The sequence below is a fragment of the Ostreococcus tauri genome (genome assembly GCF_000214015.3).
Source record: "Ostreococcus tauri WGS project CAID00000000 data, contig chromosome 18, whole genome shotgun sequence".
Taxonomy (NCBI): Eukaryota; Viridiplantae; Chlorophyta; class Mamiellophyceae; order Mamiellales; family Bathycoccaceae; genus Ostreococcus; species Ostreococcus tauri.
The window spans coordinates 298400-315024 of record NC_014443.2 but is presented as its reverse complement, the minus strand read 5'-3'; the positions used below and the strand labels follow the sequence as shown (position 1 = coordinate 315024).

Below are 16625 nucleotides of genomic sequence, written 5' to 3'. Positions count from 1 at the left end.
CCGCCGCGTCGTCCGTCGCCGTCGTCGTCTCCATCGTCGTCTCCGTCGTCGTCTCCGTCGTCGTCTCCGTCGTCGGCGTCGGCGTCGGCGTCGCGATTGCATTCAATTCACACACTTCATGGATTTCACGCACATCATCGTCGCGTGCCGCCCCCTCCGTCGCCGCTCGAGCCCCCGTTTCCGTGCGCGCGCGCGCGGGAGCATCCAACGCCACGCGCCGCCGACGCATCGCCCGCGCGACGCGTCGACGTCTCACCACGGCGTCGTCCACGATGTCGTACACATGATGATGCATCGATCGTCACTCATCGACGCCCATGACGCGCCGCGACGCGCGATCGCGCGCGCCCGTCCTCGGCGTCGTCCTCGTCGTCGTCCTCGCCCGCGTCGTCGACGCGTCGACGCGCGACGGGGCGACGCGAGGGCGATTCGGCGTGGGAAAATCATCGCCATCATCATCGACGTGGCGCGACGCCGCGCACGCGATCGCGCGCGCGTGCGCGAACGCGCGAGCGAGAGAGACGTGCGCGAGCGATGCTCTGGTGGCGTCGGTGACGTCGGCGTCGAGAGACGCGGGGGCGGCGACGTGCGCGGCGAGAGAGCTCGCGCGCGGCGGCGGCGAGACGCCGGACGACGGAGGCGACATGTCTGGTGGTGGGAAAACGCTCGTGACGTGTGAAAACGTCGGACGAACGATCGGAAGGGTGGTGCGAGGGAGTGGGGGGGTAAACCCGCTGGCGTGCGGGGAGGCGGGGGACGTCGCGTGCGACGGGAGCTGCGCGCGCGGATACTTCGCCGAGCACTTCGCGCGGGCGAAGACGGAGACGACGTCGGGGTCCGTGGGCGTGGGGCTGAGGGAGGCGTGTGATGGGGCGAATTTCGGATCGGACGCGATGTACGCGTCGTGCGCGAGAGGGGTGGGATGGGCGGTGACGTTTAGGTTGGAGGCGAATGAGACGCGCGGCGCGTGGGACGCGTGCGGCGACGCGCGAGACGTCTCGGGCGTTCGTTCGTGTCGATTCGGCGTCGTCGAGGCGTACGTCGAGAAAATGTTAGGTAATGAATCGTCGGTGACGATCGGAGAGGGGTGCGAGAGCGAAAATTTGCTCGGGATGGGAACGGGATCGAACGAGGCGGCGCGGGCGAGAGACGCGTGCGCTCGCGCGCTCGGCGCCGCGCTCGCCGTGAGGCACGAGTACGACGGTTCGAGGAGTCGGGAGGAGTGCGATTTGATTTCAAACGTTCGAATCAAGCGCGCGTGCGCGTCGGCGGTGGACGAAGAGCTCGCGAGAAGAGAGATTGACGACAACGCGACGGTGCCGTTTTGCGAACGCGCGCTCAAGACGCCCGTGGGAGAAGACGTCCCGTCGGATGGCTCGTCCACGCCCGCACCTCCGCCGAGCGAACCGGTGGATCAAGACGAAGTGGAACATCGCAAGGAGGCGCTGCGTCGCCACGGCACTTCGGTCGGCGGCGCGCTGTGGTGGGCGTGCTTCTCTCTTCTTTCAGGTTTGGTGTGCGTCGTCACGGCGTACGTGTGGTGGCGAGACGGCGCATTCGGACCACGTCACGCGGTCGAGTACGCCCGCGTCGGCACTCGCGATTCTCCGAGAGCGTCCACGGAGCTCGGGGCGCTGTAGCGTGGAGTTTCGTTTCAATCTCATTAAACTAGCGGTAAGTTTTGACGAATGCATTCGTAAATCGACGACGATTAGCGCGCCTCGGCGCGTTTCAAACCGTCGCGTCACGTCCACCACCGCGCGCGCTCGCGCGCACGATGGCTCGAACTTTCGCCTCGCTACATCAACCGCATCGTGCGAGTCCGTTCGTGAGAACAGCGGACTCGCTTACGAAGATCAAGACATGAACGCGGTTCCGCCCGAGGTTAGCGCCTCCTCCGGAGCCTTGACGTAGTACTTCGCGTCAAACTCAGCGGTATCCCCGTCGCCGCCGTACGGATGCTGCGTCAACGCGAAGAGCTCATTTACCATTGAAAAATCACCCGAAGATGCCTTGGTGTACGCCTCGACGAGCAAGTGCTCGCGCAGGACGTACTTTGGATTGGCCGCGCGCATCGCCTTGGCGGCGTCGGCGAGAGACGTCCCGGACGCCTCGAGCGCGGTTCTCCATCGTCGAATGAAAGATAACCACTTCGTCTTACGTCCGTCACACATGATTCCACCACCGTAAAAGCATCTCGACAGCAGCGGCGCGAGGAGCGCGGCGTCATCGTTCGCGTCCGAGACCTCGGCGCACTCCGCGAGTTGTCTCCACGTCATCGTCCAGTCCGCCCGATCTTCGTACATGAGCCGCTCCAGTCCGTCTTCAGCGCGAAATAATTCCCTCGCGACATCCATCGACGACTCCGAGGCGAATCCAAGCTTGGTACGGAAAGTGTCGTCGACCGCGCGCGCGAAGACGGGTTGCGCGTCTCTCACGATGTCCTGCGCCTCTTTCGACCCGCCCTTGAGCAAGGGCGCGCACGACACGGCGAGCACGGCAAAATTCGTGATTCCGGCGTCCGGCTGAGCCATGAAGGCGAAGTGCTCGCCGCTTCCCGTCCACTTTGCGAACCCAGGATCGTATCTATCCATGAATCCGAACGGACCGTAATCCATCGTTCGCCCGCCGACCAAGCAGTTGTCCGCGTTGAAGTTCCCTTGAGCGAATCCGACGCGAAGCCAGCCGGCGACCATTTTCGCAATCTTCGCCCCGGACTTCTCCAGCATCGCTCGCGTCATCGCGGCCGTGTCGTCGCCGTGCTGCTCGATCGTCTCCGGAAACTCTCTAAACGCGGCGTGTCGAACAATCTTCTCCAGCTGTTCCTTCTGAAGCGCCGTCGCTCCCGACGCCGTCGCGCGCCGCGAGAACAGATCTATGTGACCTATGCGCATGAAACTCGGCGCTACGCGCGTGGTGATCGCGCACGGCTCTTCGATCATGATGTCCGGATCCCGCTTTTCCCGCTTGAGCTGGTCGATGATGTCCTTGCGCTGCTCGGGACTGTACGAGCGCAGTCTCGGATCGTCCTCGCTCGGCACGCGCTTGGCGTACTCCTCGTCGCTCCTCGAGCTGTACCACGGCCTTCGCGCAGTCGATCCGCGCTCGCTCTCGATCAGGCACAGCGCCCGGGTGGTGTCGACGCCCAGCGCGTGCATGGCTTCGCTCGCCAAAAACTCTCGAATCGAGCTCCGCAAAACCGCCCTGCCGTCGGCGCCTCGACAGAACGGCGTTCGACCCCCACCCTTGAGCTGAAGCTCGTGTCGAGCCCCGGTGACGGGATTAATCATCTCACCCACCGAGATCGCCCGTCCATCGCCGTATCCGTTCCCATTTCCGAACGGACAGTTGCTCGTCATCCGACTTCCCATGATGCTCAGCGCGTACGGCGTCGCCCACGTCTTCATCCCTCCGATCCCTCCATCGATCCCCTCGACGTCTCCCGAGAAGTACCGCACGAACGTCGATCGCGGGTTATTCAAATCTTCCCCACTGAGCGCGAATCCAATCTCTCTCGCGCACGACGCGCTCGCCAGACGTCCTCGCGGCGCCTCCAGCCGCTCCGGCGTCACCGGCACGTAATGCCCACTCCGAACCTCTCTCGACCGTCTGTTCGGCGCGTTCCGCTCCCAATCCGGATCGACGTCTAAATCTCTCGTCCACGTCTGCGCGCTCGACGTCGTCGCTCGCAGCGCGTCGTCAAAGGTTGGGTACGCGCACGTCGTCGTCGACGTCATTCGTCCGTCTCCACCTCGCCTCGCGCGCGCGCTCGTCCACGCGCGCGAGTCCTTCCGTCGCTCGACGACGGACCACCGGCACGTGCGTCGTCCGAGCCCGCGGTCGCGCGCGACGACGCGCATGCGTCGACGAATGCCGCGATGATGGGTGTGGAGATGGTTTTCGACACATCCACATCAACGCCGCCCCACGCCGCGACGCGCGTCTTCATGTCGCGCGCGTCCTCGGATGTAGACGCGAACATCGCGCGCGTCTTCGGCGCTCGCGCGCGGGCGCTCATCGACGCCGTGCGCGCGCACGGAGGGGGATTCGATGGACGAATTGCGCGCGATGATGATGACGACGACGATGATGATGATTCCGCGCTCTGGACGCTCGATACGCGGTATTACCGCGCGCGCGTGCACGCGATCGATGCTTCGAGTGGTGACGACGACGCGCGCGCGCTCGGATGCGCGCGCGCGGTCGTCCTCGCGTGTGGGAACGAGGAAGAGTTTGACGACGCGCGACGCGCGGCGGCGCGAACGGGAGACGACGACGCGGACGCGCGCGTCGTGGCGTGGGATCTCGCGCGCGATGGCGCGGGACGCCGCGCGCGCGTGCCCGCGTCCGTCGCGGCGTGGGCGCTCGATCGGGGGTACGAGGTGGTGGAGACGCGGTTGGACGACGCGGAGGCGGATGCGGCGCTCCGGCGCGGCGACGACGGCGACGGACGCGGGGTGCGGCGAGTGATCGACACGCTCGAGGCCACGGCGTGGGCGTCGATGGAACTTAAGGAGTTAGGTCGCGAGAGCGATCTGGGACGGCGAATGGTGGGGACGCCCGGACGAGACGCGGCGGCGGACGTCGAGGCGCTCGCGGCGGCGCACGGCTTGCTCGGAGACGAAGACGCGCCCTCGCCGCTCGCTTCGGAAGAGTTACACGCGCGAATCTCGGCGCTTTACGACGAACACCTCGCGCTTAAGAAGGAGGATCGATTGGAGCGTCTCGTGGAGATGCTCGGAGACGCCGTCTTGGACGACGAGTGACGACGGCGGGCGGGTATCGAAAGACGTCCTTCTCGTATTGTAAAACAGATCAAAGCGCACGCGGTTAACGACCGATGAAACCCGTCACACCGGTCACCGCGGCGGAGGCGCTCGCCGCGGCGCTCGCGTACGCCCCCGAGCTCGCGTACTTTGACAAACGCTCGAGCTGCCCGCCCGCGACGAAAACCTCCTTATTCGCGTCCGTCCCGCTCGTCGCCATCGTCACGGTGAGCTGACATCGAAGCGCATCCGTGGTGTTCAACGCCACGTCGCACGCCGATCCCGAACACGTGCCATCGCACCCAGCCTTGGACGCGGCGCACGCGTGATGGCCCTCGCCCACCGGTAGGCACCGCGCGTCCGCAGTTCCGCCGCAGTTCCCGCACCCGGCGTCGTGCCATCGCAGATACTTCACCGCGCCTTCATCGAACGTCACGAGCAAAGTGAGCGCGCTCACGATCCCACTCTTACCTTCGCTCGCGGGATCACTCGTCTCTAATCGCACCACGCGCGGCGTCGACCGTTTCGTCGCCGTGTACGCCACGACCGTCATCGCCGTCGCGCTCGCGTTCGCCGCGTACAGCCCATCCTCATCCGCCCGCGTCCCTCTGAGCGCGGTCATCTCTCCACTATTCACCACGAACGTCGTCGTACCGACGACACCGACGCCGTTGACACCGATCGCCCCTAACGTCGCGCGATCGCCGCACGGGTGCGCGTCGCCCCACCGCGCGACGTCCCCGCCCGCCCAATACCCCACGCCCACGACCACGCGTTCGCCCGACACCACCCCGCGCTCGTTCGCCTGATCACACGGATCCATCGACGCCGCGCGCGCCCGTCCGAGGGCGTCGAGCGCGCACAGGACGATCGCCAACCGCGGCATCCATCGATCCATTCGCGCGATCGAGATCGTCCGAGTCCGTCGCGCTCGGCCGCGTCGAGCGTCCTTTACGCGCGCCGTCGTCCGCCGTCGGTCGTTCACCATCGCGCGCGCGTCCGAGCGTCCCCGTCGCGGCGTCGCGGTGTGCGCGGTGTCGCGAAATCATCGTCATTGAAATCATCACTCGCGTGCATCATGAATCGCACGCACATCCCCGCGCGCGTCGCCCGTGCGCCCCGCCACCGCCTCCAGTGATGGACTCCATCGCGCGCGCCGACGACGGACCGACGCGTCGACGTCGCGACGCGCCGTCGACGGACGCGACGGAAGATTACATGACGCGCGCGCGGCGTCTCCAGAGCGCGGGCGTGGACGAGCGCGGGCTCGAGGTCCTGCGAGGGGTGTACGAGCTCGAGCGACGCCCAGACGCGGCGACGCGGCGACGGTTGGCGCGGCAGATCGGGGCGAGGGAAGAGGCGGTGAACGCGTGGTTTCGAAGTCGGCGGGCGGAGGGGAAGCGGCGGCGGGCGCGACGGGCGTTGTGCGTCGTCGCGCTCTTGGTGCTCGCGGCTGGGGGGGTGTTTTTGGCGATACACGTGGCGAGGCAGACGGCGTTTGCGCGTCGACGGATGCAGACGCTTGGACGGCGGTATAAGTGGCTCACGAGGAGTGGGTTGCCGAGACCGTACGCGAGCGGGAGAAATCGAGCCGTGGCGCGGAAACCGTTGACGTACGAACGGGAGCGCGTGATCAACGCCGCGGGGAAGGAGGAGGTGCGACAGGTTATTTATACCAAGGATAATCCAAAGGCGTCGCCGATCACGCGGACGACCGAGGAGACGCCGAGACAAAAACTGGAACGGTTGCGTTACGACGCCGCCAAGCGGAGCAACAAGGGGAGGATCAAGGCGCAGCCGCAACCGAATCGCGTGCGTCAGTCGAACACGTAGTGGGAGAAGGCTAGCGTAGAGTGTACAATGAACAATTTGACTGGTAGTTTGAACGCGCGGCGCACTCTTGGTGGGCGTCACTTTTTACGAATCACGCGTTTTCGAGCCCGAGCTCGATCCCGCGAAGGCCTCGATCGAGAATGTCTCTTCGAGTGCCAAAGTTTATTCTACACGACCGCGGCGCGCTGAACGGGGCGCCGTCCGAGAGCACGACGCCGTGATCGATGAAATGATCGAACGGAGAGCGCCCGATGCGGTCGACCAAGCGCTCGCAGTTGACCCAGGTGAGATACGACGCGTCCGGGACGGTCCACGTCAGGAGCTCGCGCGCCGTCGCGTTCGCCGCGAGCGTCTCCGCGATGTGGTCGCGATTCGCCCGCAGGTACGTCAATAAACGCTGACGCCACTCCTCGCACGACGGATCGGTGTACGCGGCGAGGCACGCGGCGTAGCCGAAAGGCGTGATCTCCGCCTTGTCCGAACCCGCCCGAGCGAAATGCAGGCGCAGCGCCTTATCCGGGACGCACGCCAGGGCGACGTCGCATCCGGCGACGTTGTACGTCTTTGACGGCGACGTGAGCACGATCAATCGCTCTCGAAGCCCCTCGACGTCGTCGCACAACGACCCGGCGCCGCAGAACGGCGTCGCGGCTTCGTCCAAGATTAAATCTCTCCACACCTCATCCGAGCACAGAATGACGTCCCGCGCGACGCACATCGACGCCACGCGCGTCATCTCCGCCCTCGTCCACACCCGGCCCACCGGATTATGTGGATTACACCACAACAGTATCTTCACCTCGTCTCGCGCGAGCGTCTCGTCCAACGCCTCCCAATCGACGTCGTATCGCTCCACCCCTCCCTCTCGCCGCCGCGCGAGCGGCACCTCAATCCGATTCATCGCATTATTCCTCGACGCGTACAAAAACGGGGGATAAATCGGCGTGCACGACGCCACGGTGACCGCCGTTCCGTACTTTCGCGTCGCCGCCCGCGCGGCGTGATTCAATCCCGGATTCAATCCCGGCAACCATCGCGTGGACGTCGCGTCGCTCGCCCCGAACCCGTGTCGCGCCACCAACACCTCTCGCGCCGCCGCCTCCATCGCGGGCGATGGATCGGCGTAGCCGTACACCCCACGGCGCGCCACCGTCGTCACCGCGTCCACGACCGCGCGCGGGGCGGCGAAATCCATGTCCGCCACCCACAGCGGCGTCGGCGCCGCACCGCTCCCGCGCGACGCGTATCGATCCCACTTCCTCGACATCGTCCCGCGACGGCTCGACGACGCGTCGAGGGACGGGTTCGGGAGCTCGGGCGTGGACGCGATCGTCATCGCGGTCGCTCAAGTGTGACGCCATTGCTCTGCGGGATCGATTCTCGTTCCGTTCCCGACGCGCGTCGACGCGCGACGTGATGGCCATCGCGCGCGCGACGGGGGCGAGCGCGTCGACGCCGCGTGTGCGGTGTCGATCGACGCGCGCGCGGGCGTGGACGAGAGGTCGAGCGATGATGAATGTGAATGCGTCGTCGATGCCGATGCGCGTCGATGAGACATCCGATGACCGCGCGCGCGTCGACGCCGCGATCGGCGCCGCGATCGGTCGCGGCGTCGCGCACGGTCTCGTTCTCACCCTCGCCCTCGCCGCGCCCGCGGAGGCGTCGATCGCGGGGACGTACGCGGACCCGAAACATCCGGGGTGCGCGCGGGAGATTTTTCCAAACGGCGTCGTCGCGGGCGAGGACGGCGATCCGGGGTGCGGCGACGACGACGCCGCGGTGCGACGGGCGTGGCGCGTGCGCGGGACGATCGCGAGCGACGGTGAGAGCGTGTTCGTGGACTTTTCGCCGAAGGGGGGGCCGGCGAACGTCGTCGGCGCGCGGACGGACGTCGACGCGCGCGGCGCGCGACTCCCGCTCGGTGGCGTCAGGTTTCCCGATGGTAACGTCTGGGTGAAGTTGAAGTGATCGCGCGCGTCGATCGAGGGGACGTGGGCGGTGGAGGTGGGACGCTCGGTGACGACGCGGTGTCCGCGGACGGGACGTCGGCGAGCCGTCGAGGACGATCGATCGGCACTCCGCCGCGCGCGCGGTCGAGCGCGCGGGGCGCGGGGTCGACATTGTGCGAATGATTCTCGATCGCGCCGTGGTGGCGCTCGCGCGCGCGTCCGCGGCGACGGCGCGCGCGTCGAGGTCGATCGCGCCGATTTCGAGCGCGCGACGCGACGCGGACGCGCGGACGTCGACGGCGACGTCGACGTCGGGTGAGCCCGCGCGCGCGCGCGCGCGGGGTGTGATCACCGTTTCGGTCGAGCGCGGCGACGCGGAGCGGGCGTATAAGCGATTGCGAAGGATCATGATGTCGGAGGGGGCGTACGAGGATCTCCGGGCGTCGACGGAGGGACATCGAAAACCGTCGCAGTTGCGCGTACTGGCGAGGAAGGAGCGCGAGCGACGGACGATGCGACAGAAATTGAACTCTAAGCTCGGTTGGATCGTGCGACAGAAGGAACGCGGGTTCTAGGGAAGCGCGCGCGCGTCCGGGCGGTCGGGTTTTCGTCAAACCGAGCGCGAGAGCGAGAGAGACAGCGCGCGAACGGGCGCGACGTCGCGCGCGCGCGCGAACGGGCGTAATACCACACACCACGATCCATCGACGCATTCGTCCTCGCGATCACTCCGCGCACGCGGGATCTTTCGCGAGCTCCGCGCCCGGGGCGAAGAACACCGCGCTCTTATCGATGATCCCGACCAACGCGCGCTCCATCCCACTCGTCTCCCGCGTCGTCGTGAACACGCTCGATGATCCATTTTCGCTCACGTCCACGCCATCGCGCACCATCGCCGCGCACTCGTCCGCGCACGTCTCCGAGCAGTAGGCGTCGCTCCCCGGGGCGATGCGCGCGCACTCGCGCGCGCACGTCGCGACGCAGAATCCAACGTCCACCGCGCCCGCGTCGGCGACGACGACGACGGAGGCGACGGCGGCGACGACGCCCAGCGCGAGCGCGCGCGCGCGGTCGAGGCGCGGCGCGCGGACGACGACGACGGGCGCGTCGTGGGACGACGCCCGTCGTGGGACGGTGACGTCGCGCCTGGGCGTGGACGCGCGCGCGCGTGGACGCGCGACGACGGGCGCGACGACGCGGGTGAGACCCATCGCGCGCGCGCGCGTGCGAGGCGGTGCGGCGGTCGAGGGCGCGCGCGACGCGGCTCGGGATGGGGGTGGGTGGTATTCGCGACGCGAGGCGCTTCGTCGCGGTCCGGGACGCGCGCGGTGGACGCGCCGGGGCGTGGGACGAGATGTGACGTGATGACTAGAATTAAATATACCGTCGCGCTCAACCCGTCTGGGAGTCGAACGTGAAGCGCCGACCGATGCCGGCGCTCACGTTTGACTCGCGGAGATTGAGCGCGTCGACGCCGCTCATGTCTGGGATGCTAGACAGACGTTTCTGGAGCGCGTTGACGTTGATCGATCCCTCTATTCCCATCTTACCGGCTACTGGGTAAAAGAACGGATGCGCCAACGCTTGCTCTGGGGTTATTCGCCGCGCCGGATCCAAGGCGACCATTCGCGAGATGAGGGAGAGCAAAATTTCATTCTCGGCAGCCGTGCTGTCGTCCACGACGCTCGCCGCCTCGCGCATCTTCCGCTCGTGTTCCGCGGAGTGCATCAACCCGCCCTCACCGTGATCCTGGCGAGGTCTCACGTCCGTGTCCGACGCGTGCTTGGTCAAATCTTTGTGTAAGACTTTCGCGAGAGGACGCGACCCGGGCTCGGGAACTTGCGTGTTACTCTTCCTCGCCGCGCGCAAAACCTCTGGCGACGGCTTCGTCATCCCGCGTTCGTCAAAGTACCGCTTGCGGTACTCCATAGGAATCTTTTTGTACATCGAGCTCGGAAACTTCCCGAGCGTAGCCTCCATCTTGCACAACTGGTCGTGCTCGCTCCAACCCATGAAGAGTGGCGTGCCCGCGCGAAGCTCGTAGAACATGCATCCAGCGCTCCACATGTCGATCCCTCTCCCATATTCCATTCCTAATATCACCTCCGGAGCTCTGTAAAATCTAGATTGAACGTACGAAAACTGTTTTTTCCCGCACTTGCACGCGCTACCGAAATCGATGAGTTTCACCGCGCTCCTCTCCGGGTGACACAACAACACATTCTCCGGCTTGATGTCGCAGTGAATGATGCCGAACGATCCGATGTACTCCAGAGCGTATAGTACTTGAACGCTCAGCTTCCTCACGAGCTTTATGGAGACCCCTCTCAGATTGGTGACGCGAAGTAAGTCGTACAGCGAGTGCGACATGATCTCAAACACCAAGCACTGGAACCCGCCGTTTTCCTTCTCCGGGAGATGCGTGAAGACGTCCAAGAGACGTACGCACGTTTCTTTCCCTCGCACCCGTCGCGAGTGATGATCGACGTTTGATTCCGACGAACTCTCCTCGTCTCCGCCGTTCGGTCCGTCGTTGATCTCTCGTAAAAAATCAATCTCTTGGCGCACCGTCGTCTCCGTCCGACGCGTGCGCTCGATCACCTTGATCGCCACGTGCTTATCGTCGGCTAAATCGTACGCGAGCACAACCTTTCCGAACGAACCACTACCGAGAACTTTATCGAGCAGGTACCTCTCGTGCGCCACCTCTCTGGGATTGACGAGCTCTCGTCGTCTCGACGGCGACGACCACGCCTCCGTCGCCGACGTCTCGCTCGTCCGCCTATCCCTCGATCTCGGCGGGCTCGACGGGGGCGTGCGTTCGCTCAGTTTCTTCCTCGTTCCCAACACCGCGTAGTACTTGTCGTTGATCGCCGTGTACGTCGCGACCAAACCAGTCGTGAGCGCGCGCGTCGGCTCCAACCGCGCGCGCGCGAACGACGCCTCACCGACCCCATCGACGTCCTGCGCGATCGACGCGACATCGCGGCGTCAGTCTCGACCGTCTCCGGGCCCCACTTTCTCCTTCCCGCCCCCCGACCGTCGCGTGCGCGGCGCACGAATTCAGAGTTCAACCCCCAGTCGATTCGATTCAAACCCATTCGCGTCCCGTCGCGCGTTCGACGCACCTCCACCCCCCCCCGCACCGCACCGTGGCGCACGCAATCACCCCCGCCCATCGCGCGCGCCCACGTCTTCGTCCCGGCGTCGCGTCCGTCCGTCGCCGTCGCGTCCGCCATCGCGCGCGCCCGTCGCGATGGACGCGCGTCAATTCCCGTTCCGCGCCAAGCGCTCACGCGTCGACCGCGCGGACGTCCCGACGAGCGCGCCGAGGCATGCGTGAATATATCTCACACCGCGCACCCGCGCGCGCGAGGCGATCGCGCCCGCCCCGTCGTCGAGGACGTCGCCGCGACCGCGCTGTGCGGCCGTCGCGTCGACGCGCTCGACGCGGGGTCTCACAATCGCGTTCCCGATGGCTTCTCTACGACGGCGACGACGACGCGCGGGGGGGTATATAAAGCGCGGGAAAAGCGACGGGTGACGTGGAAAATATCTCCCGAGCGCTCGCGCGGTTGACGCACGACGATTCGTGACTCGTCGTTTTCGTGGTGCGATCACGATGTCGTGATGGAGATCGTGATTCAAGAGTGCGGATATGTACAGCGCATCATGTGCTGATAGTGACAGGTATACATCACCGATAGGCATCACGTGACTGATCATACGACATGTCGGCACCGATGTCGAGGACAGACGGCGATGCTAGACGTACAGTGCGTCACCGGTCGACCCCGAGCGCGTCGCGTCGTGACGGGTGGTGCGCGCTCGAACAGTGGTGCAGGCGATGTGTCACATAGTATACCTTCATTTAATGCATCATGTAATTTTTTTATGTACATTCGGACACGCGGACAACGTCCGCCGAGGTGCACGCGCGATCCATCGGTCGCGATCCCGACGCCCATCACGATGTTTCGCTGTCGTGCTTCAGATCGTGATCGTCCGTGTACCCGACCTCGGCGATGTAAGTGACATCATGTAAGTTACATGATGTAACGGTCCTTCACTGGCGTCGATGTGCGTTGAATACGGACACGCCCCCCGAATGGTCGTTCATGGACGTCTGTGATGTACTATATGTACACCACGCCATCGGTGCCGAGGGCGCGGTGCCAGCTCTGGCATCGCGCGCGACGACCGCGCGCGCGACGCCATCGCTCGACGCGCGCGCGCTCGTCGACGGCTTTGAGGACGGGAAAAACGCGCGCGATTACCCCGCGCGCGCGCGACGACGCGACGGAGCGGTTCTACGACGCGGTGGAACCGGAGACGATGGATGGGATGACGACGACGACGACGACGACGCGGGCGACGAAGCCGGTGCCCGCGCCGAGACGCTCGGTCGTGGACGCTTCGGCGACGGCGACGGGGGCGACGGCGACGCAGCCGCCGCTGCGACGGTTGGAGTTCGTGCGAGAGGCGACGGAGCGATCGTTGAAGTACGTGACGACGCACGCGGCGACGCGGGCGGCGAGCGAGACGTACGCGCGGGCGAGAGACGCGACGGCGCTCAAGTCGTCGTTGACGAAGATCGAAACGATGATCGCGCATTACGGGACGCCGATGGCGCAGAAAGTGGTCTCGGCGTACCCGAACGCGCTCGCGACGGCGGACGCGGGGGTGGACAAGGCGGTGGCGATGATCGAGGCGACGTACGACGCGCGGGTGAAAAACTCGGCGCCGATGCACGCGGTGAACGCGGCGTGCGCGTACGCGATCAAGGCGAAGGAAAAGTACCCGGAAAACATTGAAAACCTCAAGGCGGCTCGGGCTGAGTACTTGTCGAAGATTGAGCGCGCGGCGGACGACCTCAGGCGGCGCGCGGTCAAGGTGCCCGAGGAGGCGATGACGACGCTCAAGTCCGCGATCACTCAAGCTCGCGAGGCGCTGGATTCTGATAAGCTCTTCGCTCGCGTGAAGCTTCTGTGGGAGCAAATCATCTCCAACCCCACCGTCGTGGCCGTGGTCAAGCGGGCGACGCCGGTGGCGGAAGCCGTCCTGGCGCAACCCGTCGTCAAGCGCGCGGTGGACATCGCGACCCCGTACGCGGTCAAGGCGGTGGACATCGCGACGCCGTACGCCACGGCGATCGGTAAGCGCGTCCTTCCCAAGGCTGCCATCACCGCGTGAGCGGTGATTCGCGCGCCCTCGGAGCGACGCCTCGGCGCTGTACACCACGATTATTCAAGACGATTCGATTCATCGAGCCCCTTCCAGACCTCGACGAGGCCGAAGGCGAATAAAACATTTCACATTCATCGTGTAATCATCATCACTTCGCGCATTTCCATCCTCGACACCCCGAGAACGTCTCTCGCGTCGTCTCGTCCGCGCCCGTCGCCGTCGCCGCGCGCCCCACCGTCCCCTCGACGAGTCACGACTCATCAAAACCCCCACCTTATCGACATCCGCCGCCGCCCGCGCCCGCGCCCGCGCCCGCGCGCGCGCGCGCGCGTCCGCACTCCCGGTCGCACCGAGCGGGCATGCGCGCGCGCGCGGGCGTCCGAGCGCCCACGCGCGTCCGCGCGCGCGTCCACGACGGCGCGCGCGCGGGATGGATGCGAATGACCCCGACGACGCGCGTCCACGTCGTTCGACGCGCCGACGCGAGCGACGCGAGTGAGGGGCGAGCGGACGACGCGGACGATGGCGTCGCGACGGTCGATGCGGGCGACGCGGCGCGACGACCGGCGCGAATGTTCACGCGAGCGAAGGAGAAGGATCCGTACAAGAGGTTAGGGATCGACGCGGACGCGACGAGCGAGGAGATCGCGAGCGCGTTTAATTACTTGATTCGAGAGCACGCGGGAGATGAACGAGGGGTGGAATCGATCGAGGCGGCGTATGATAAGGTGATCAGCGAACGGTTGACGACGAGGAAGATGCAGAAGGGATTGAGACGACGGGCGAAAAAGGCAAAGGCGGAGGACGGGGTGGATTACGACGCGCCGCTGGTGCAGAGAGTCAAGGCGATGTTCGCCAAGCCGGATCAGCAGACGTTGATTCGACGAACGATGCTGTACGTCATCATTAGCGGCTGGGCGATCGCGCAGCCGGCGACGAGTGGGCCGGCGTTTCAGATGGCGTGCGCGTTTGGCGCGTGCGTGTACTTCTTAAACGAAAAGAGAGGGGGGCAAGGAACGCTCGGGAAGTCGTTCAGGGATTCGCTCATCGCTCTCGTCATCTCGTGGCTTGTTGGGTCCATCGTGCCGGTGTACATCCCGCTTTTCCCGCAAGGCATGGCTCCGGAGTTGATTCTCGCGTTGTTCTCATTCGTCTCGATGTGGGTCACGTGCACCTTCTTAAAGTGATCCGTAGACGACGCGGGAGAAACGTAACGTAGTTTCGAGGAGGCAGCGAGCGCGATTTAGCGACGCGACGCGGTGAGGATAACGATTCGATTCTAAAGCGCGTGTGGTGTCAATACAACAACAAAGTGAACGCATCGAGGTAAACTCCTTCGCGACGTTACCAGTTGCGCTCGTCTCGACGATTCTCTCGGTGCGTCGGAACGTACCCCGGCGGTTTCGGTGGTAAAATATCGTAGCGAAGAAGACGGCAATCGACGCCGCCGATGCCGACGACGTGCTTTCGCGACGCTCGCATCCGAATCGCTCTCGATACCGCCGGGTTCCCGCTCAAGACAAACGCAGAGGTATCGGGACACTCTCGCTTGAGGAAAACCCCGAGCGAGTTCCAGCACTGCTCGAGCGCCTCCTCCGCGCTCACTCCATTCGAGTTCACTGTGGTATCGCGGTCGAATTCGCCATCTCCCGCGTACCCATCGTCGCCCTCGGCGTCTCCGCCCGCGCCGATGCGCTTCCCCCAAGGAGGATTCGTGACGATGACTCGCCGCGCCTCGGGGTCAATCTTCGACGGTAACCTGAAAGTTTCGCAGTTATTTCTGAAAATTTCCACCATGCCAGAGACTCTGGCCGTCTCCGCGCCCTGCCCCGCCAGCGTCACGGCGCCCGGATGGATGTCGTTCCCGATGATGACTGGCGGCGACGCGCACGCCGCGCGCGTCTCCGACCCGATTCTTCGCGCGTCCTCCAGACACGCATCGAACATGCGTTGATCGTGATCGGGCCACCGTTCAAACGCGTAGCCGATGGTTTCGGCCCGGACCAAGCCGGGCGCGACGTTCGCCGCCATGAGCGCGGCTTCGATGAGAAACGTTCCGCTGCCGCACATCGGGTCGATGAGCACGGGCGCGGGCGTTCCGTCGGGATCGCGTCGCCACTGTTCGAGCATATCGGGCCAACCCGCGAGACTGAGCATCCCAGCCGCCGCGGATTCACTCAGGGACGCTCTGTGCATGGCGTTTCGGTATCCTCGGCGGTGAAGCGACTCCCCGCTCATGTCTCGATACACGATGACCTCGTCCCGATAGAGCGTGACGTACAGAGGCACATCCGCGGCGGCGTAGTTTATCGGTGGTTGCGGACGCGTTCCCGTGGCGTCAACGAGAGCATCGCACACGGCATCCTTGACGCGAATCTTCGCCGCGTGCGAGCTCGTGATTTGAGAGCAATCCCACACGCGCGTCTCCACCGCGAAAGTCAACGCCTCGCCCGCTCGGGAAACCCCTGGAACGACCTCTTCCCACGGCGCCGCCCGCTTGATGAACTCGTACACGCTCTCCGTGCCGCTCACCCCCGGATCGAGATATCCTCGTTTCAGTTCCACGAGCACGCGCACGGCGCTTCGCAACCACAGATTCGCGTCGTACCCCACGCGCTGCGTCCCGACAAAGCTCACGCCGGATTTCCCAACGCGCACCTCCCGCGCGTCAATCATCGGCGACGCGAGCTCGCGCGCGACCACCTCCTCCAATCCCGGGTGACACGTCGCATAAAACCGCGACATCCCGCGCGGGATCTCTCCCACGACCGGCCTCTCGCGGGTCTCCGACGGGGCGTCGTCCCGTCGTCGCCCGTCCCGCCGTCCCGCCCGCCCAGCGCCCCGGTCGACCCATTCGCCGTCGCGATCCCGTCGCGCCCCCCCACCCCCG

At 65.5% G+C, this 16625-nt stretch overlaps 12 protein-coding genes across 12 annotated transcripts; 7 read left to right on the top strand and 5 right to left on the bottom strand.

The window, feature by feature from the left end:
• Window positions 1-317: 317 nt before the first annotated feature.
• OT_ostta18g01800 (unnamed product) lies at window positions 318-1640 on the top strand (the record flags this gene model as incomplete). Its single annotated transcript, XM_022983564.1, has 1 exon — window positions 318-1640. The coding sequence occupies one exon, from the start codon at window positions 318-320 to the stop codon at window positions 1638-1640; it is 1323 nt and encodes a 440-aa protein (XP_022840584.1).
• Window positions 1641-3881: 2241 nt separating this feature from the next.
• OT_ostta18g01780 (unnamed product) lies at window positions 3882-4766 on the top strand (the record flags this gene model as incomplete). The annotated part of the gene is made up of 1 exon (XM_003084173.2): window positions 3882-4766. One exon carries the CDS (start codon window positions 3882-3884, stop codon window positions 4764-4766), a length of 885 nt encoding a protein of 294 aa, XP_003084221.2.
• Window positions 4767-4830: 64 nt separating this feature from the next.
• OT_ostta18g01770 (unnamed product) lies at window positions 4831-5664 on the bottom strand (the record flags this gene model as incomplete). Its single annotated transcript, XM_022983552.1, has 1 exon — window positions 4831-5664. The coding sequence occupies one exon, from the start codon at window positions 5662-5664 to the stop codon at window positions 4831-4833; it is 834 nt and encodes a 277-aa protein (XP_022840583.1).
• Window positions 5665-5903: 239 nt separating this feature from the next.
• OT_ostta18g01760 (Homeobox domain) lies at window positions 5904-6599 on the top strand (the record flags this gene model as incomplete). The annotated part of the gene is made up of 1 exon (XM_003084171.2): window positions 5904-6599. The coding sequence occupies one exon, from the start codon at window positions 5904-5906 to the stop codon at window positions 6597-6599; it is 696 nt and encodes a 231-aa protein (XP_003084219.2).
• A 91-nt stretch (window positions 6600-6690) lies between these two features.
• Window positions 6691-7935, bottom strand: OT_ostta18g01750 (Pyridoxal phosphate-dependent transferase, major region, subdomain 2; the record flags this gene model as incomplete). The annotated part of the gene is made up of 1 exon (XM_022983542.1): window positions 6691-7935. One exon carries the CDS (start codon window positions 7933-7935, stop codon window positions 6691-6693), a length of 1245 nt encoding a protein of 414 aa, XP_022840582.1.
• Window positions 7936-8015: 80 nt separating this feature from the next.
• Window positions 8016-8567, top strand: OT_ostta18g01740 (Ribosomal protein S21; the record flags this gene model as incomplete). Its single annotated transcript, XM_022983539.1, has 1 exon — window positions 8016-8567. The coding sequence occupies one exon, from the start codon at window positions 8016-8018 to the stop codon at window positions 8565-8567; it is 552 nt and encodes a 183-aa protein (XP_022840581.1).
• Window positions 8568-8727: 160 nt separating this feature from the next.
• On the top strand, window positions 8728-9123 carry OT_ostta18g01735 (Ribosomal protein S21; the record flags this gene model as incomplete). The annotated part of the gene is made up of 1 exon (XM_022983530.1): window positions 8728-9123. One exon carries the CDS (start codon window positions 8728-8730, stop codon window positions 9121-9123), a length of 396 nt encoding a protein of 131 aa, XP_022840580.1.
• A 150-nt stretch (window positions 9124-9273) lies between these two features.
• Window positions 9274-9759, bottom strand: OT_ostta18g01730 (unnamed product; the record flags this gene model as incomplete). Its single annotated transcript, XM_022983526.1, has 1 exon — window positions 9274-9759. The coding sequence occupies one exon, from the start codon at window positions 9757-9759 to the stop codon at window positions 9274-9276; it is 486 nt and encodes a 161-aa protein (XP_022840579.1).
• Window positions 9760-9940: 181 nt separating this feature from the next.
• On the bottom strand, window positions 9941-11787 carry OT_ostta18g01720 (Serine/threonine-protein kinase, active site; the record flags this gene model as incomplete). Its single annotated transcript, XM_022983521.1, has 2 exons — window positions 9941-11512; window positions 11608-11787. The coding sequence occupies 2 exons, from the start codon at window positions 11785-11787 to the stop codon at window positions 9941-9943; spliced, it is 1752 nt and encodes a 583-aa protein (XP_022840578.1).
• Window positions 11788-12883: 1096 nt separating this feature from the next.
• OT_ostta18g01710 (unnamed product) lies at window positions 12884-13741 on the top strand (the record flags this gene model as incomplete). The annotated part of the gene is made up of 1 exon (XM_003084167.2): window positions 12884-13741. The coding sequence occupies one exon, from the start codon at window positions 12884-12886 to the stop codon at window positions 13739-13741; it is 858 nt and encodes a 285-aa protein (XP_003084215.2).
• Window positions 13742-14175: 434 nt separating this feature from the next.
• Window positions 14176-14922, top strand: OT_ostta18g01700 (Protein of unknown function DUF3353; the record flags this gene model as incomplete). The annotated part of the gene is made up of 1 exon (XM_003084166.2): window positions 14176-14922. One exon carries the CDS (start codon window positions 14176-14178, stop codon window positions 14920-14922), a length of 747 nt encoding a protein of 248 aa, XP_003084214.2.
• A 157-nt stretch (window positions 14923-15079) lies between these two features.
• On the bottom strand, window positions 15080-16480 carry OT_ostta18g01690 (DNA methylase, N-6 adenine-specific, conserved site; the record flags this gene model as incomplete). Its single annotated transcript, XM_022983499.1, has 1 exon — window positions 15080-16480. The coding sequence occupies one exon, from the start codon at window positions 16478-16480 to the stop codon at window positions 15080-15082; it is 1401 nt and encodes a 466-aa protein (XP_022840577.1).
• Window positions 16481-16625: the final 145 nt, after the last annotated feature.